At 41.3% G+C, this 19,545-nt stretch overlaps 4 protein-coding genes across 15 annotated transcripts; 2 read left to right on the top strand and 2 right to left on the bottom strand.

Moving 5' to 3' along the window:
• The first annotated feature begins 173 nt into the window (after positions 1–173).
• On the top strand, positions 174–8,188 carry LOC129586364 (trafficking kinesin-binding protein 1-like). Of its 7 annotated transcripts, none has more exons than XM_055479549.1 (16): positions 174–361; positions 1,010–1,341; positions 1,756–2,017; positions 4,192–4,274; positions 4,381–4,497; positions 4,623–4,720; positions 4,811–4,895; positions 4,995–5,073; positions 5,493–5,593; positions 5,717–5,746; positions 5,815–5,889; positions 6,234–6,454; positions 6,511–6,681; positions 6,809–7,233; positions 7,324–7,420; positions 7,569–8,188. In XM_055479549.1, the coding sequence occupies exons 3-16, from the start codon at positions 1,777–1,779 to the stop codon at positions 7,939–7,941; spliced, it is 2,196 nt and encodes a 731-aa protein (XP_055335524.1). In that variant the 5' UTR covers positions 174–361; positions 1,010–1,341; positions 1,756–1,776; the 3' UTR covers positions 7,942–8,188. The 7 variants fall into 7 exon arrangements, with proteins under 7 accessions (XP_055335524.1, XP_055335522.1, XP_055335523.1 ...); XM_055479547.1 differs by having other exon boundaries at positions 174–442; XM_055479548.1 differs by having other exon boundaries at positions 174–446.
• LOC129586367 (LETM1 domain-containing protein 1-like) lies at positions 8,075–12,873 on the bottom strand. Of its 5 annotated transcripts, XM_055479557.1 has the most exons (6): positions 12,590–12,863; positions 11,281–11,484; positions 10,683–10,874; positions 10,057–10,255; positions 9,015–9,526; positions 8,075–8,375 (listed from the first exon to the last, which is right to left on the bottom strand). In XM_055479557.1, the coding sequence occupies exons 3-6, from the start codon at positions 10,834–10,836 to the stop codon at positions 8,299–8,301; spliced, it is 942 nt and encodes a 313-aa protein (XP_055335532.1). In that variant the 5' UTR covers positions 10,837–10,874; positions 11,281–11,484; positions 12,590–12,863; the 3' UTR covers positions 8,075–8,298. The 5 variants fall into 5 exon arrangements, with proteins under 5 accessions (XP_055335532.1, XP_055335534.1, XP_055335530.1 ...); XM_055479559.1 differs by lacking the exon at positions 11,281–11,484 and having other exon boundaries at positions 12,590–12,873; XM_055479555.1 differs by lacking the exon at positions 12,590–12,863 and having other exon boundaries at positions 11,281–11,622.
• On the top strand, positions 11,241–14,426 carry LOC129586368 (39S ribosomal protein L18, mitochondrial-like). 2 transcript variants are annotated; one of them, XM_055479562.1, is made up of 4 exons: positions 11,241–11,546; positions 12,896–13,528; positions 13,698–13,929; positions 14,119–14,426. In XM_055479562.1, exons 2-4 carry the CDS (start codon positions 13,032–13,034, stop codon positions 14,242–14,244), a joined length of 855 nt encoding a protein of 284 aa, XP_055335537.1. In that variant the 5' UTR covers positions 11,241–11,546; positions 12,896–13,031; the 3' UTR covers positions 14,245–14,426. The 2 variants fall into 2 exon arrangements, with proteins under 2 accessions (XP_055335537.1, XP_055335536.1); XM_055479561.1 differs by lacking the exon at positions 11,241–11,546 and having other exon boundaries at positions 12,698–13,528.
• Positions 14,427–14,470: 44 nt separating this feature from the next.
• Positions 14,471–19,514, bottom strand: LOC129586366 (actin-related protein 5-like). The gene is made up of 12 exons (XM_055479554.1): positions 19,366–19,514; positions 18,943–19,076; positions 18,766–18,857; positions 18,439–18,658; positions 18,209–18,304; positions 16,548–16,735; positions 16,253–16,369; positions 15,685–16,171; positions 15,531–15,607; positions 15,269–15,453; positions 14,960–15,189; positions 14,471–14,884 (listed from the first exon to the last, which is right to left on the bottom strand). Exons 2-12 carry the CDS (start codon positions 19,067–19,069, stop codon positions 14,676–14,678), a joined length of 2,028 nt encoding a protein of 675 aa, XP_055335529.1. The 5' UTR covers positions 19,070–19,076; positions 19,366–19,514; the 3' UTR covers positions 14,471–14,675.
• Positions 19,515–19,545: the final 31 nt, after the last annotated feature.

Raw genomic sequence — 19,545 nt, 5'->3', positions numbered from 1 at the left:
TAACTTTGTCCAATATGACATTGTGCAGCGACTGCGTGTCACAATTCTGTCCAAGGAGCCATCTTCGCAGAGCGGCACCTCCGTAAGTTGCACTGTATTCGGGCACATACTTACAAAACGGTTTTGCAAACGTCGTACGTGTTCAAAGGAGCATTCAGCATTGGTATGGTCTGCAACTCTGCATCCTTGTAAGTATTAATTTATTTTTATCGTGTTTTTCCAGTTTTTCTCAATTACAATTTGGATGCGCTGAAGTAATTGATTGATGAAGAACCTTTGATATCGACCAATCGTTTTTGCACCTCTAATTCTGATTTATGGCACGTAAAAGGATTACTCACGAGAAATGTTCCGAGCTTTGGTAAGCTCTTCATAAGGAAGCCTGATTTCATCATCGGAGAAGAGTCTCCACTGCGTGCGACTGCGAAGTTTTAAATCAATTGTAAGTCAATAAAGACAATAAGTCATATATTTGGGCGCATCTGGAAGCCGTGGAGGCTGCTCGAGCTGTAATAAAATTATGCTATCATCGTTTTTCTTATCAGGAATAAGCGTACAGGTTTACGTGAAAGTTTGATTTTGGTTAACCCTTTAAATACAAGGAAGACCGTTTACAAGGTACTTAAAAATAATACATTTCGTACTGTTTATAGGACTTAATACTTAGAGTTTTAAAATTTTGTGGCTTTCTGCAGTCCTTTGCATTTGGTTTTAACTGCTTGAGCCTTTAATACAAATTATGACAATAATCGTGTTGGAACTTTATTATTACGATTTCCTTTGCAAAGCGCCAAAATCACCAAATGGCCTTCGATCAGATTAGATAGTCTTGAAAATGGTAATACGATCTTGCGAATCTTCTAATACTTACTTATAATCTGTTTTCAAATAGAATGTAGTTTAGTCAAGGATCATTCTGTTTTGCCGTAACTTTAATGAAAAGGCTAATATCGGTGCGTTTGCTGTGATTTTACCCTTCCGAATACTGTACGCTTTGGGTTTGTTTTAGAATTTGGAAGAAGGGCAACATTCAGTTTCGTCAACAAGAATGACATTCTGACGCAACTAATAGTTGCCGTTTAGCATCACATGTGGTGATGAGTCGAGGATGTGATGGTGGAAGTTTGATTCTGTGTGCGGATGCTGGTTTGGTTGACTGAGGCGCTGTGATCTAGATCAGTTTGTTGTTTTTTCCGTGCGCCTCCAGTATTATACCAGCTCCGTTCCAGCTACGGCCAACATGTCGAGTGAGGTATTACCATCAACCGTGCTCGATCCTTCCGGCTGTAATTGCGATCTACTTCCGGATGTGTCTCGATGCTGGATTACTAGATCTTTACAGTAAGTGAACGCTGCTGCTCATCGAAGGCTTTGTACAATTCGTGCCCGTCGAGTGTTTACGATTTCGCTGCGGTGTTATCGAAATTGACGTCTATACGACTGAATTGCCTTTCGATAAGCGAAGGCCAATAGCGTGAGGCGAAATATTGTCTATCCTATCGCTGTACGGGAGAATAATGCTTTTGACCGTGTCTTCCTATCCCGTGAACCGTTACAAGTGCGACGCTGACGAGAAAATAATACTGTAGCGATAGGGTGGTTTATTTGTTGTTTCGAGCGGAAACGCGGTGAAGATCGGTGTTTTTGTGTTTTCTCTGGTGTATTCTTTAAGGTGGGCGGCCACAGTTTGTTTAGCTTTGTTTTGTCGCTGCCGATTGTTACAACATGTGTTGTGCTTTCTTTTCTCTGAGCTAGGCTGCGCATGAATGTTACAGCATGAGGAGCTTAATTCGCGAGCGCTTACAGAGGATTCTGAACAAGACGAGCTGCTGTACCGCTGCCACGGCTTGTGTTTTTTGCCGCTTTTGTCAATGTGCATTGCGCCTGTTGTATTCGTCGTGTGTCGTCTGTGACGGTGTAACCGAATCGCTGGAAGTGTGCCAGATTTGTGCTATGGAAAGTGTGAAGAAGCTCGACGAGAATTTGCTCGATCTGGATGAAGAAGCCGGATGCCATGGTAAGCTGCACCCGGTGCTTTTTGCTTGATGGGGATGCTGTATTAACCGCTGGAAGCACATTTACGAGCCTTTGCGCTTGAATCTTTATGCCTGCATTGGTTGCTGTTTGCATCAAATAGTTTTTGTTGTGGAAAAAATTTGTGGAAAAAACACTTTATCAGTGGCAGAGCTTTCGGTTGTCATTATTATGACAGGTAATTTTCGTTTGCTTGAAAAGTGGTTTACTGCCATCTCAGGAAATTTCGGAAAGGAAACTGTTTTTGGTATCACGGAAATTTGTAAGCGGTCATTGAAATTCCTATTCTGACTCGAAAGTTGAAAGGTTTACCATAATTAAGTTTTCGAATTTAACTATGGTTTTAAATTATTTCTCTGTCGTATTGACCTCTGTCGTACCCGCGTTGCAAATCATTCGTTTATTTTGGTGAGAAAATTCTGAGGGTGCGTGTACGCTGAGTAATTTAACGCCTAACTTTGGGATCGGTTAGTTTCTTGCCGCGCCTAATTTGAGAATACCATGCCGCTGTTTTATCATCATCACATTTATTTAAGTTTGTTAATTTCTGACGTTATGTTAATAATTTTTTTATGGCAATGCAACAGCGGATTTTCTAAGTGATGGTCAATTTGTTAAGCGACTACTTTAGATGTTGATTGGCTCACATTGCTGCTTTACATGGTGTCTTTACATGCTGTACTGAAATATCTTCTAGCAGCTACAGCTAATAATTTCGAAAAATTGTTTTCCTACTTTTTTGTATTTTTATAAAAAATGATTGCGCTTTTTTGGTTTTCATCGTTTGGTCCGCTGTAGAATTTACAGAGTGGTTAATTGTATCTGCATTGTGATTGATTTGTGAATTGATTGGTTTAAATTTCAAGTTATTTCTTTCTGTGTCTTTATCCTCGTTTAAATTTTCTTACTCGATTCGACGCCGCTAGTAGTGCGAAGAGAGGTAACCTCAGCTTGAACCTTTTTTTGATACAAGTTTAGCTGTTAGTTTGCAATATAGTGAATACTTTTGTGTACGGGCTGAACTCACCTGGCAAACCTTGGGAAAGATGATCTTGGTTTGAAGGTATTCAGTACATTTTCTAATCGTAGACTGGTTGCCTTGGTCAAGTCGCATCCGTGAAATTTTTTAGCAGCTGATTTATCACACGTCAGGTGCCTCAAAGAATGAGATACCCTTACCTGTATAATATGCACATTGCTTACGCATTGCGGAGATTTCTATTTCATCTTGCAGGCAGCCACAGACAAAACTCATTAAATGATACTTTTCGCGCGCGCCTGTTACGACAGGTGATTTTTATAGATATGGTTGCAGCAGTTGTAGCAACTTGCACGTGAAATGGCTCTTGTATTTATGCGGCATTATATGTAAACCCGTCCATCTTGCATGAACAAAGTTGTTGGATCATATGACTGATGCTGTATTAAAATTTTTATTTCAACTTGATCTGCCTATATGTACCATTGACGGAATTCCTCTGCAGTAACGTAGTTTCTTGTTCATTGGTCCCTGAATATTTGTTTTCCTGTCTGCTGTTTAAGTTTATTGTATGGAATTACAGGATATCGTCAGAGGAAAATATAGTACAGTTCCGCCTTTACATTTACCTGTGCAGTGTGCACCTTCGCATCACCTTTAATTGATCTGTCAGAATTGATCTCTCACTGTTTGTAGAGTCATTTACGTAGTCCAGCTTGTGGCTGCGTATTGATTGGGATAACATTGATCTAAATGTAATTCATACTTGAAAATATGTTTACGATGGCGATAAGGAAATTGCATTAGTCTTTTGTGATACTGTGTGCGGCACTTTTTTTTTTCTTTAATGAAATCAGATTTGCGAGACTTTTACTGAGAAGTTTAGTGAGAGGATTTTCATTTTATTCTTGCGCATCCTACTTGTTTAGGAGTTTTTGTATACGAATTCTGGATTATTGCGGTGTCTTGTATTCGTGAAGAAAGTGGTCGCGTTGCTGGTGGAAAACTTTCGTATCGACTTGATTCACCGGTATTATTACTATAGCATGAAGTCTCCTTTGCGGTCACTTATTGAAATTGTTGCGGCAATGACCAAAGATAAACACAAGCGCCTTTGTACAATAATAAGTTCGGTGTTTGATAAATACTGGTGTTAATGCTCGTGGATTACTTTGTAGCTTTTATTGATGCACGTCGTCCACCGCTCCCGATGGCCGAAGCACCGCCGGACGTAGACAGCTTGCAGCGGCTGATCGTTGAGGTAAGCGAGAAGAATCTCCTTAAGGAAACATGCCAGTTTCTTTCGTAATCTTCTACCTTTCCTTAGTTGTTACGATAAAGTAAAAATCTTGCTGCAATTTTTGCAGAAAGAAAAGGATCTTGAATTAGCCGCTCGCATTGGGCAATCGTTGTTATCAAAAAACAATGTCCTTCAGCACAACCACGATGAACTTGTCCGGTTGTACAGTCTTACGCAAGACGAGGTAAGAAGCAGGCAATGTTTATTCTCACGCGTGTACGCTTTGAACTTGTAAGGTCATGCTTCGTTAAGCTGATTATATTAGGCTCATTGGTGCTCGAAATAATTTTGGCTTTTTCTCATACGCAGCTCACACAACTGCGCCATGAATTGGCCATGAACAAAGAACTTTTGCGGATATGCTTGGATGAAGTGCCGGATTATGATGATGGGGACGGTGTGGAAAGGTATCGTTTGAATACTTATTAACTGTTGTTTGCCATTGTGCTGGATTTCCGTTGGAACCAAAAGCTTGAATTACCGATGATCTTTTGCAGTGATGATGCCACGGTCCGGAAGTTCCATGCTTTGCAGCGCACCATCCGTGTGCTGGAAGATGAAAATCATCGATTGCGACTAGAGGTGAACAGTTTGGTGATGTGTGATGTGGGACAATTGGTGCTCTTGAATAATGCACTGTGCCATGTGTTATTTTGCATTGATTTTCGGTTTTTGTAATAGGCCAAAGAATTAAGTGCCGAAGCGGCAGAGTTTGATACCAAAGAGACAGAAATCATACATGACTGCGTCAAGGAACTTGGTATGTGCATTTTGACAATACGGATGTGAGCATAGTATCGACTTTTTTGCTCGTTCACGCACACATGGTCGGATTTTGCGCCGATTATGATAAGTACTGTTATTGCGTTATGGCATGACCGGACTTCTGTTCTGAAAAAAGTATGTGTATTCTTTTTTATATTTGTGCAACAAAATAAAACAAAAATTTGACAAGAACGCTTGCGAGGTGCGGAAAAAATATGTAATGCTTTTGTCCTGCATGCAGCGCATGATAACAATTAATTTTGCCAATCATGTGGATTTTGCCAGCTGAGGACCGAGGTTATTGCTCGGATTAGTAGCATGATGTTGGTACCAGTAGTGGTTCACTCCTGAAAATACGAACACTTTTCCTTGAGTATTGTTTATTTAAATGGTACCTGTATGTCATTTCAACAGCGGACTCCAATGAGAAAATTCAAAGCCTTCAGTTTTGTTTGAAAAAGAAAACCGAAGAAAACGCAACTCTGCAAGATGAAGTGACGGCACTGCTCAATGAAGTAAGTGTAAGGTGTGAAACAGTGCACCACTGAATGGCACCGGTATAGCTGGTTTTGCATGTAAGTGTATGTTGTCTTTGTAATAACTGTGACAAAGTGTCTTTTCATTTGATTGAATTGCAGATGGTTGAATTGCAGACGCGTATCAAAAAGGTACAATCGGAATAAGTGACATTAAGCGTCAGTAAATATCCATTTAATATGCAATGTTCACCTTGTAGGCATTTGCTGAGAATGATCAATTAAAGACGACACTGGAAGCTTTCAGGGAAAATCAGAATCAGTTGGCTTGTGAGGTATGTCCGCTGCCATTTTGAGAGAAATAATTATGAAAATGATCAGTAATGCTTTGTGAACTTGTTGCTACAACTTGGTCTTTTAGGCTTGATTCTAATTGAACAGTAAATGCTCTCCAGAAGTAAAGCTATCGTAACCTGTAGATGCTTATTGTTAATATTATTAGTGTAATTTCAGTACATTACCCGTACACTGAGAATAGTGTGCTGTGGTGCATACGTAAGCGCACTTGTAATTTTTATTTTAAGAGAAGCTGCTGCCGCTGTAAATGTTTTCTGTGATCAAAGAAGCAACATTTTAAATTGCCTGTTTCTGTAAGAAAAGGTCATTTTGTTATTTTTAGCTGATACAAATGCAAGACAAGTACGACCGCCTCTGCAGTTATACGCACGATTTGGAAGACGAACTGAAGGATCTGCGTAAAAGGGACAATCATGTGCAGACATGGAGCGAAATGTCTTCCTCCATCTCGGCTATGGATTCATCTCTGGCTGCGGAACTGAATTTATCCTTGCATCATATTTTCAACTCAGTTGGATGCCATGAGAACGAAGAAGAGGAAGAGTTAGTCCACTATCTTGGACTTTGTTTTATCCTTTTACATCTTTTGCTTTTAATAGCTGCACCGATCACCTGAAAAAACTTATGGAGGTCATGCGACTAGCAAATGCCCAGCGTCCCATTCAAAATAGTTGCACTACCGTGAATGCTACCAGTGCATGTGTCACCAGTGTGGCGTCATCGCCGCGCAAAGCGAAGCTTTTAACAAGTGCCAATAATAGTTCTGTTCTGTAAGCAATGGCTTTATTTAAAAGCGTAGTTGTTACAGTTATACATTTTTAATATGATGCGTTTGCGTTTTCCTCTTGAAGTTATCTCAGTTTTGTTGCAAATGTTCTTTAGAATGTTCTCTTACAGGGGACCTTCCCGTGGAAGTTATTTTCAATCTGTAGCCTCTGATAGTCAATCTGTGATACCACTGGAGCCCTCGTTTAACGATGATTCTCTCTGTGATAAATCCTTGTCCGGTCGCTCGTCCATTTCATTGTTCGATGCGCGCCGATGTGCCACACCCGACAGTGCCATGTCACTGGGCGCTGGCAGTGACTCCTCATTTAGCAGTGCCCACCGCTCCCACCCAACGCATCATGATCTGTCTCCCAATTTGCTACTGGTAAAGCGAATGGAAGGTTCACATAATCTGGCGAAGTGGAAAAGTCTGGCCACATCATCCTTGGATGGATTTTTGGAATCTCGACACGGTATCCTTACGAAAGGCCAGAATCAGGAAAGTGATAAGATTATGGGGAAGCCTGGTGTTCGAAGGGAAGCGAAGAACGACGGTAGCTATTATGCTGGCTTTTATGATGTTCACGTTACTCCACATTAATTGAATTGCGATAAATGTTCAATCGGGGCGTTTTTGTTCGCAGGAATGTCAGTTGTGGCTCGCAACTTTCGCTCCACTCCCACGACGAACACATTTACAAATTCCAGGTCGAGCAGCGTTTCTGGTGATTCGATATTTGGGTAAGCTGGATGTTTGCAAATTCCTTTAGTGAACTGCTAAGTTGAATAGGCTGTAAAAAAATTTCTTCTTAATTCAACCAGCACTGAACCTTATGACATCGGTTTATTTATCATCGGGTGATCGTTAATAAAAATATTGAATGTTTAGGCTCTCCGGCGTCCTGAAAAACGATAAAGTTGGCCTGACACGTCCGGTATTTCCTCGTCCATCCGAACCGGTGCCTACCGCAGCCATGGAGCTGACTAAGATTCTCAACGTGCCAACGCTCAGTTCCGATGATGAAGTAGCCGAAGCAACCAGAGACGAGTCGGATGGGAAAGTTCGTAGCCGGCGGAGTTCTGGTAGTCTTTCGTCAGTGTCGCGAACTCCATCCCCTCCTATGGATTTAACCACAGTTCCTGCAGCGTCGGTAAACGTTTTTGACAAATTGTACCACAGATCTCCGTTACTCAGCTTGTCGACCAGCATGGACAGATTAGCAAACATAAAGCCCAGGAAATCGATGTCTCCCGATGGCTAGCGGAAATTATATCCTTTCTTGCTAGGTTAACATATCCAGATCTGATTTGTGTGAAAGCGTTTGGGTCAGATGTTTGTTGTATATTAGTGTTTGTTTATTACTACAGCAGTTGTGAATATTATTAAGAACGGAAGCTGTTTGCGTTTTACTGTTTTCTTTGACTGTTCACCAGTATTTATGTAACAAAGGTTTCTGAACCAGAGTTTTGCTCCTAATATTGGACTGGGTTCACCGTAATAAATTTAAAACAAACACAACAATTCGGAACAATCCAATTATTCTACTTGAACATGCTCAATTCATTTCATAATCATTCCGTTCTGAAATTAATGGCTGCTTGGTTTACTGTAACTGATCCTAACGAAATTCAGCATTCACAGGATGAGGATATGAAAGAAACACTGGCAAATGAAGGCGCAAAGATACCGACGGCTCTGTAAAAACAGCAAATCAGTTAGAAAAAAGATGGCAAAACAAATTGCGAGGGTAGTTTTCGAATATGGGAATTGGTGCATTTTTTTACAATATACCATATTACTCTTGAACTTTCAAAAGTTGCCTGTTCATATCTGTAGGTACACCGAAACTGTCTAAGTTGCTAACTAATCACTCCTGAAAATTTATGAAGAAATTAAGCGACAAGGAAAGCATCGCGGTGTCATTCCTTTTACGTGCGTGATAAACCACGCAACAATTTGTAAACAGTTGGATTTATCAAGCTCGTTAAGCAAGTAAGAATGTTAAAAAACACTGGTTTTTCGGAGCCAAAACGCATACAGCTCGATGCAGGAACGCTTCACAGTGGTTACTATTCGCCTGCCCCTCCGCTTCCGGGGATTCGTACGTGGCTGTTATGGCCTCAAGGAGGCTCAAAGAGGCACTAAATAAAGTACTTAGTAACAAATGATCCACCTTTTTTGAAACTAGTGCTCATGTGAGTTCACAGAATACCAAGTCTGATTCGTAGACCGTATAAGTGACCGTACCGACTCGCATTATTTAAAGTGGGCTCGCATTTTAACCAGAATCAAAACTTAAGAAGAAGGTCACGCTAGCAGAAAGTACCAACATACCTTTGATTAAAGTGGACGTCGAAGTCCAAACATCGAGAAAATCCCTGAGGCGCTCCTGATCAGCAAAAGGATAAAGGCACCGTGTTAGAACAGCATCGCGCACCTCCTGATTGCTCAACTGGAAATCGGGATGCTTTTCCAGATAAGAATCTGCCAGACCAATATTCCGAGCAGTGTAAGTCGCGTTCAATGAAAAAATATGGTTCAACTTGGCCAACGATGTCTGATGGTCCACAGACAGCTTATCGTATCGAAAAACTCCGCGCTGAAATTCGTCCTGTGCATCCAGAATGTCTCTCTCATGGATGAGCCGGCCTTCTTTGAGTTTACTCAACAAACTGGCACAAGCGTCGCGATTATTAGGATCCTTTATTAGTGGCAGCCTTGCATGCAGGTCGAGCGCAAGATGCGGGACCGCTCTTAAACGTGATGTAATCTGTGACGCGGCGAACGCTTTCTTTTGAGCATCCGTCCAAAAATGATGAGTAAGAAAATATTTAGGAAAGAAATATCTAAAGAGGAACAAAAACGGGAATATTTAGGCGATAAACATATTTGAAAAACACAGTAAAAGCTTGGCTCGAATCATGGTTCCGACGTATTATAATGATATTATTGCTTTGTATGCACAGTACTAGTATAATCGTATGCTACAATTAATAAGGTTTGACCGGTCCGATTGTATTTCCATATTTAAAGAAGGATAAAAAATATATTTCAATCATCACTTCATCCAAAGCTCAACCTGTGCAAACTGGAGGAAATTTTAAAAAAAGTCCTTAATACTGTAATTATGCGCTCAGAGGTCACTTTCCGATAATAAATACGATTCCCGTCGTTGCATACGTTGCATACCATTCCCGTCGTTGCTTAAAATGCCAAACGGAAAATGTAATTATGCGCTCAGAGGTCACTTTCCGATAATAAATACAGTATCGCACAGTAACCGACATAAAAAAATTACAATAGGTAAACTAAGATTGGACCGTTATTCATTAGAATACCGCTAGCGTAAACATTTTACAGGCTGGAAGTGGCATACATTATAGGCAGCAAGGCGAAAGTGGAAAACGGAAGAGCCATTATGGCTAAAACCGGTCCCAGTTTCCATAATTCCCTCGGATACTGATTGCGCAAGTATATCTGCCGATAGGACAGGTCTTCCCATGGCTTCCGCAGAATGCGTGCTTGATATACGGCACCACCGTATTCTTTCCCTTCGATCAATATTTGCTTGACACCTAAAAATTGCGAAGAACGATGTGAAATGTTCTACAGACTTACCACTAAGCAGTTATTTAATCCTCGTTATATGTGACTCGTTAATTCACATTCTCAGGTGTTAACTAAAATGTTCGATCAATAAGTTTTTTTGTCGGCAATAGTTCGTTCTAATAAGCTTGCGCAGGTAGATTATAATTAAAATATTGTATTACTGAATTGATCACATTGTTATACGAAAACCTTGGCGCAAAACACAATATTTAAATGCTGTTTACAAGTCAATTATGATTGATGCCACGGATCTCATAAGTATTGAGTTTTTGTTACATAATAAATTATTACGAAATTGTACCGAAATCTTTCTGAAAGATACTCGTAAATACGAAAAACATGCCTGAATATCACCCAGGTAAATAATGTAATCGCTGAAAAATGTTAGAATACCTGTCGTCAGAGCTTTCTGCAATTCGTAAATTTTGGGGAAATTTGTTTGGAGATAATCGTTATAGGCATCGACACGGCGTTGCACGATGTTGTTCCACTGTCTCTTGAATGACTCGGGAAGAACGCCTTTTCGTAAAACAGATGTCATCCGCATATTCGGTCGTTAGGCAGCCGCAATCCACACAGATACAACTATAAATTAAAGTAAGGGGAATAAAGAGACTCCTGAAAAACTCGTATTATTATAACGTGATAACGAAGTGATACCCACAAAATTTTCACGAAAAAAAATTCCGGAGCAGACCGCAGTGATTCAGCATTCCATGTTTTACAGAACATTATAGTATTATACTTTTGCAATAATTTTACGCATTTTTTCAGTCTACTATGATAGCTTTTTAAGAGAAAACCAAAAAAGGGTAGAAGATGATTAGATGCACATGCTAAAATTAATGCGTTGCCCAAAATTTAAAGTGAATCAATCAAATTCAAAGGCAAATCTGGTCTACAAGACGCTTGTTGTTTGTAGTTTGCAAACTGAACCCGAAAGATGAGGAGAGTTAGAATAATGTTTAACTTTAACGGCTTCGCGACTAACCCGTCGGCTGTCAGCAGACAACAGCAACAGAAGAGCAATTTTTTCTAAGGAAGCATACGAAATTTGAGTACGTATGGTCTATGGAATACGAATCCACTGGAAAACGCTATCGCCAGATTCCGATTATGCGTGCCGACTCTCAAGCTCCACTTTTCGAGATGGGGAAATACCCTTGCGCAAATCCTTCACAAAATAGCAAGCAAGCTGCAAGTACTGTGCACATGAATATATCTTCCCCCTCTATTTTTCAACACTAAAATTTAAAGGTACAGTATGTAATGTTTTTGTTTAAACTTCAGAGTTCACACTTTAAGGCGATAAAATAGAACAAATTATTCTACATAAGGCTTACCTTTTTTTTTTTTTTTTTTTTTTGATGAGTACTGTATTATACATCCCAGTACATGAAAATGTTCAAACCAACATAGGCGAAAACAACTGACAATTAAGATGATTTTACGACAGTCGCGAACCTAGCAAACACAGAGACCGACAGAAAAAACTACGGAAACAAGCAGCCAGAATCCACAGGTGCCACACCAACGAGCTCGCTGGTTAAGGGCCAAACGCAGAGCGTTGTAAGGGCAAGCCCCCAGATTGCTTCGGGCGTAACAACAAAAAAATCCGACCGCAAACATCCGCGCTTCCTCCATCCGTCTCCAGAGCCTGGAAGATCCACGTTCGTTCCACGATACCCCAACGACATGAACAACGAAATGAAACGATCCAACGCGCAGTGAGAGTTGCAGAAGTCAACAAGGCTCCACAGCACAGATCTACGTTCTTCGGCCGCATTTACCATAAAAGCAGGATTTAGGGGTTGACCGGATGCCGCGCTGATGAGATCACTGGTTAAAAGGGCCAAACGCGAAGCGTTATAAGGGCAAGCCCCCAGATCACTCGAAGCACAACATTCAGACGCCCCAGAATGTCCCCCCTCACGGCGCATGCGGTCGCTCCCGCAGCAAAGGCTCCAGCGTCCTGACGACTCCATTAGACAGACAAGAATGCGTTCCGACGTATGACTCGAGCAGTATGAAGTTAAGTAAGGAATAATGAGAGGAATACAGTCACGAAAAGATGCTGCGAGAACCGAGGGCAGTTCGTACACTGGAGAGTGTACCTGTAGTTCCTCTGAACAACTTTTACTTGTCCCTGCCAATCTGGTTCGAACCAGAAATGGCAGGGCTCACTATTTATCCACAAAAATTCCCAAGAAAAATCGAAAAACACAAAAAGGTTACTCTAGACGATGTTGTCTAGAGAAATTACATGATGTTAATGAATTTTAAAATTTTTGCATACTTACCTACTGTAGTTAGTGAACTCTATAGTCTATACTCTTAGCATTAGCAAAAAAATTCCACTATAAACATCCGGCAATTTTGATGGAATTGGTAAGCACCACAATGTGACCACATCTAAAATGTGTTAAAAATATTTTTTGAGGAGCCAACAAACTGGGCTGACTGTGAAATGTAAGCCGAATTAAGCGATTTACTTTTGAAATATTATTGTACATGTCGTGTACCGTATGTATCAGTAACGATAACGTCGATAAGTACTGCACTGTATCAATTGCGGCTTGTGTGTGTCAGTAGTCTGTGTAATTCAGATTCTGCAACGGAAAACGACCAGAGCGACATATCCCTGAAAATACGCCACCCTGCTTTTTTATCGTTACTGTAACTTGCGGCTTATTCTTTATCACTTGCTATCTACCGAGTTTGCGAAACACGGTTGCGGGTTGCATGTACCCAGTTTCTTACGAAGGAATGGCTCATGGAGGTGCTATCCTTTGCGGATCTGTCAACAGGATCGCACAATCTTCCTCTCGCAACTTCTCCGTCTCACCATGGCTAAGTGTGAGGAGGCGGGACAACAAGTGTTTGGCTGTACCAACAAAACTGGAGAAATACGAACAATGTACAGATGCCTATGGCAAAACAGTGAACCGTTTCAAGTTAGCTCCGAACGGTAACGCTGGCCTAACGCAGGACGAAATACTGGAGAAGGCCCTTGCTTTCTACCGAATCAGTCCCCCGGATCCCGGCAAACTAGGGGCAAATCCAAAGGAACGCATCCTAAATTTACCTCCGCTGCCCAAGCCGAAGCCGCTTAAAGCGCCGGATGGCAGTATTAATCCCGAGTTCTACAACCGCAATCCGCGCAATATGGAGTTAATGAATCTTGCTCATAAAGCGGTGGGCTGGGGCTTGGAAGCCAAACGGAGGGATTATTACAACAAGTAAGCCTTACTCTGCTGTCTTTTAATTTACAAATGGCAAGTCGGCGTTAACATTTAGAGTAAGAGTACTGTAATACAAAATATATCTTTGATTTTGAAATCTCTTACGCCGTTGTCGGCGAATTACAGCTTTCTGTTATTTTTCATATTTTCCCCCTCCGCTGTACAGGTTAGTACTTGAGAAAACTGAACATCATACAAAAGCGTATGTGGAACATATTGATGGCCGCGTAATTGTTTCCGCATCCACGGAGGAATTGGCTATAGCGAGACATTTATATCGAAACACAGATGTCAGCGCTGCGGAAAATATTGGCCGAATTCTGGGCAGAAGGATGCTGGAAACTGGCATAATTTTCGTCTACTCGCCTTACACCGAAGAGGATAAAAAGTCCCAGAGAGTAAGATTTTGTAAAATGAAGTTGTCGGGCTGAATTTGAATATTCAAAAATGTGTAAGCTTTTGGCGAAATGTTGGCGGGAGATAACAGATTAGACATACTTTTGTTGATTGCGTTAACCCACCCCGGCCTCATAGGATCGGAATTTAGAACTACGTTACACTTTTTTAAGCAAAAATGGTGTTTTCAGATGCTAGCTTTCTTAAATGCGTTGGCAGACAGCGGAGTGCAGATGCAGGAAAGCGAAAGAATACCTGCTTATGATCCACTGAAAGATTCTTTCCCACCGTCGGATCCAGATAAACCTTACAGATAAATTTCTCTTCCAAATAGCTTGTATTTGTAGATAATTTGGTTTATTTGTAGCCTAAAAAGCGCGAGTACCATGTTTTGAAACTGCTGGAATATGACATGCGAATTGCGATTATCAGTTTTTCGATAAAATTATCAAGAACTGCGGATTCGGTATTATCTAGTAAACACTAAACAGACAAAAAATGTATATTAATTTATTTATGCCTTCGGTCAGTTCAGCGCCAGTGCACCGTACAGCGCGTTTATTTTGAGCGCTGCGATAAAACACTTGAACAATACAAATACAATATAGATCGAATACAAGTTTGATTCAATAAAACCATTTCGTCTGCTTACAAAAAGTTAAACATGAAAACTGAGATCGCAGACGTCGGAACGGAAAATTCGACCACCCATTGGGGTTTCTCAGGAATTATTTTGCACATAAGGGAATCACTTCCCTTTGCTTCCGCTCTGTTTTTTGGCTTCAGCAGCTTCTACCGGTCGTACAGGGGGAAGACGATACTTATTACTGAGAGGATGCTCTTTACAAAATCCTGGGCCATTTTCTAAGTACATTTGTTTGCTAAGATAACCGTCTTCTATGGTTGTGTTCCGCGCCCATAAAGACGCTCCCGCCCATGCATCGTCCGTGGAATCGGCTGCAAATTAAAAGATGATATAGTTACATGTCGCAAGGAGTTGTTGCTGTACGATAACAGAATTGATCAAATTACCAGCTTGGACAATATTAAAAGGCGTGTCATAAGGGAGACAACTGGCAAGTTCATTTTGCAGTCGTTGATCCATGCCCGGAAGATTCGTGCATCCACCAGTTAAAAACACATTCTGGACCAGTCGCTTTTGAATATCTTCGGGGTATTCGCTAAATAAATATTCCAGCGTATCCAAAATACCCATTTCATCAATGCCAACCAGTGATGGCTGAAAAAGAATTTCTGGAACCCTATGCCGAATAACAAGATTAAACTCCGGAATGTCAAGTAGGTACCTATCTTGGAACGCATCAAGTCTGACCGCCTTACCTAAATCGTTCAACGCCAACTTCTAACCGGTAGTATTCGGGCGACTTGGGCGGGACGCCGGCTGCGATAGCCTGAGATTTTTCGTACTCTTTTCGAAATACGGGATCGTATTTCAACAAAAGACTTTCAATTTCCTCCATCTGCATTCGCTCTTCTTCAGAGTCAGATTCACCTGCTTCTTTATTCTGGCAAGAAAAAGCACGGTTCTCACATGCAACTAAACAGCTGAATGCCTGAATCTCATAACTAAACACCTTCTTACAATTTCTCTATACACCAACCAATCCTCGTCATTTTTTCCAAAGGTGTCCTCTTTCTTGGTTTTCTTACCCGTCCGCCCTGCAGTGAAACAGAAACTCTTGATGAATGAAACTTAAGAACCGCTCTACGACAAAATTTTAACCGCTTTACTTTACCGCTTGCCAACTGTGTAAGAATTTTCATGCGCTGTTGGGAAGCATAACTACGGCGTTTTCCTAGTTCCAGTTTTCTCTGTTTGCGCTGGATTTTTTGTTCGTGGAGTCGGTGGCGTTGTTCCTTCAAATCTGCAACATAAACGGCAACGGTTTCCGGATCCATGGGCTGCTCAGCGCTGGCCGCATTCGGCTCTGCAACCGGCTTTTGCTCCAGTCGCTCTCGAGTACGCTCAATCGTGGAAGTCAGCTGAGCAACCTCTGTTTGCAGCGCTTCCATCGATTTCACCCTCAATGCTTTAAGTTCCTCTTTAGCCTGTTTTAGGCCTTTCGTGTTCAACTGCTCCTGGAGATTCAACAGTTTTTCGCGTCGCTCTTCCTCCTCTTTAAGTTTTTCCAAACGCCGCTTGCGATTCATTTCACGCAGCCTCTGAGCGTTTTCTTCACGACGAGCATCGATTTCCTCTTGTGTCGCAGCAGGAGGACCAGCCTAAAACAGGGAAAAAAATCAACTATTTTTGTAAAAGAAAGGTATCGTCAACTAGGACGGATAGGTTAAATTCTTCTTTACAGCCTGGAATGGCAACTGGAAGTACAAAACCGAACTCCTATGGTGTCCCTTGCTACGCCACTTCGCCAGTTCCGTTGCATAATTATCAGCGAAAAAGCAGTAACCGTGAACTATCTCCTGAAAATGGGAACAGCGGGATTAGGTGAGATAACCAAAACTACAGTGTTCAAAGCCTAAGCATATTTAAAATTCCAGTCAGGTAAATTGCCTGTCGTTAAAACCTCAAAGTCAGGCGGCATATGTTCAAAAACAATATTTTAATATGCTAAAACCTTTTTTCCGACAAGCGCTCTACCTCCATTCTGGAAATGGTAATGCTAGCTGCATGCACCGGATATTTCAGCTGCAGTAGACGTTGCATGTACAGAGTCATATTCAGTCCTCCGAGATCAATGCGACGAGCATGGCCGATATCCATCTGGCCATTCAGAATGGGAATGATGTGAGTGCATACGTTCCCAGCATTAATAACTATCCCATCTCCTGTGAAGCATTCCGGGAGTTAGATATCCATAAAATATAGAATGCCAAAACTGTAAATATATACTGTAATTTATAAAATATATACTGTATCTATAAAATATATACTGTAATTTTGCCATAACAGGCATCAAAAAGCAAATTCTCACAGATCACTGAATAATGCTTGAAAAAACCAACAAATAAAACAATTTTAATTTAGTTTTAACAAATACAAGGTAGCCTCGCGCATCCGCGCTCGGCACTTAAGTACTGGATAGTATTGGCTTTGTTTTGGAAAGGTCATTATAAATATATAAAGGCTGACGTTCGGAATTTCTGACGTTCTGACAATTTTAATTTTTCGCGTTCTGAAGTTTTGATGTTGTGACGTTCTAACGTTATGACGTTCTGGCGTTCTGACGTTCTAACGTTCTGATGTTCGTACTTCATGACGTTTTTACTTTATCACGTTTTGACGTTCTTACGTTCTGATGTTATTACTTTATGACGTTCTGACGTTCTAACGTTATGACGTTCTAACGTTCTAACGTTCTGACGTTCTAACGTTCTGACGTTCTCTAACGTTTGGCGTTCTAATAACGTTCTAACGTTCTAACGTTCTGATGTTCTCACTTTACGACGTTCTGACGTTATGCCGTTCTGACGTTTGGCGTTCTAGAGTTCTAACACTCTGACGTTCTAACGTTTTAACGTTCTGACGTTCTAACGTTCTAACGTTCTGGCGTTCTAACGTTCTGACGTTCTAACGTTTGGCGTTCTAACGTTTTGATCTTCTTACTTTATGACGTTCTGACGTTTGGCGTTCTAACGTTCTAACGTTCTGACGTTCTAACGTTCTGACTTTCTCTAACGTTTGGCGTTCTAATAACGTTCTAACGTTCTGTTGTTCTCACTTTATGACGTTCTGACGTTATGCCCTTCTGACGTTTGGCGTTCTAGCGTTCTAACATTCTGACGTTCTAACGTTCTGACGTTCTAACGTTCTAACGTTCTTACTTTATGACGTTCTTACGTTCTAACGTTCCGATGTTCTCACTTTATGACGCTCTGACGTTCTTACGTTTTGAATTTCTGACGTTTTGACGCTCTGAAATACGTATGGACTTTTGCATGACGTAATAATATACAAATTTTACCTAAAGAGCAAGTATTTATTTATGCATCCGCTATACAGACTCTGTAGTCTCCGTGGTTACAGTTATTATGTTGTAAAGCACTTTTTATTGCTGTGCAGTGAATACTTCTTCGAGTGCTGTTCACGTTTCCTATACTTAAGACCTGGTGAAACCATCTTCTGACCACTGGTTATTAAAAACAAACAAAAATCCATTGGCACACCTATGGAAAATATGGAATTTTTTAAGACCAAGCTAGACTTAAACTGACCACGAGTTATCGAGGAGTTAAAAACGGCGCATAAATACGCTTTGGTCGGTAAGCTTGTATGAATATAAAGATAACAACAAAACCAACCTGTTCCTTGGAAATTCTTGTAGAAGCTGAAGGCACCATCAACGCCGTAGGCCACATGCGGAAAAGCATAACACTCGAACAGAAGCTCGCTCATATCTGCAAAAAACACAACAATATTCTGGGTAACCAGCAACACGCCGAGATCCACCCGAGAAGCGCAGGTAAAGTGGTCAATTTATTGTTATCTCACAACTGCAGACTAGTTTGAATTAAAAATCGGCACGACTTACGTTTCCGGCAGTATAGCGGATTGAGCAAAGGCTCGGTTATAACAAGCGGCATTTCCAGCTTCTGCTCCTCCGATAGTCCCAAACTGGCCAAAACATAATCAAAGATCGCTTCCTGATAATCATACTGCACCACAACGTTGCCGTCAAACGGCGACCGAACCATCCAGCGCAGCGCTTCGATAGGGCGCAGGTCGTTCCCGATAAATACGGGCTCCAGATCCTGGAACCAAGCACAGAACAAATACGGTACTGATCACAGCAAGCACGCAAAGCAAGCTGTGGTACTAGTTAGACCACTCAACAGGGTCTAAAAGATACCCTCCTTACCCCTTTCTTTCCCTTATGCTTGGCTAACAAATTGTAGAAGGCAAAGGCTGGATGGGAGTCGGTTGACCAGCCAGCGCGAATCTGCCACGAGCCTAATAATAAGTTGAAAGCGCAAGATTAAGATTTAACCATCTCGATCATGCCGTACCCTCCTGCTACCGAACCGCACTGGCTCACCGTTGTCAATCACTAACGCCGGATTCTCCTTTCTCAAAGCGGCTGTGAAGGGGAAAATACCGTGCAGTCGCGCTCCATCGTCCTTGAATTCGATAATATCGCCATTAAATTCCGAAACAACATCCATCCTGGATCTGCAATCAAACGCTGTATCTTGTATGTGAAAAGTGAAAACCGAGAGGCCAATGCCCTACAGTTTACTGAGTTACACCGATAAAGGCTTCAAAGAAGTTGTTTATTATTTTTTGTCGCAGGAACTGGGAACAATTCAAAGTTTCTTCTCCCAGTGCGATTCATATAACGTTTCGTTCTTATATTTTGCCCTTGGGAACGAAACCGCCATACACAAACCGCCATAAATCATGGCTTCAGCAGTTTAGCCTTTATGAGTAAACTGTAAGGGAAAAAAGTTAACGCAGTTACTTATTAGCACCAAACCGCCCTCTAAGGTAGGCAAGAAATGCACTGAACAATCGTAGCGCAATGGCACGTTTTAATTTTCAAATAACAGTTCCAGCATTCCAGCATCACCGCCGGATGGCGCCGCGGGAAGGCAAACATGTCAAGGGATGTTACGAGTGCAATGCTATGTTATTGTGCAGC

Source organism: Paramacrobiotus metropolitanus, unplaced genomic scaffold (genome assembly GCF_019649055.1).
Source record: "Paramacrobiotus metropolitanus isolate TYO unplaced genomic scaffold, Prichtersi_v1.0 Parri_scaffold0000020, whole genome shotgun sequence".
Taxonomy (NCBI): domain Eukaryota; kingdom Metazoa; phylum Tardigrada; class Eutardigrada; order Parachela; family Macrobiotidae; genus Paramacrobiotus; species Paramacrobiotus metropolitanus.
This window is presented reverse-complemented; position numbering and strand designations above follow the sequence as displayed.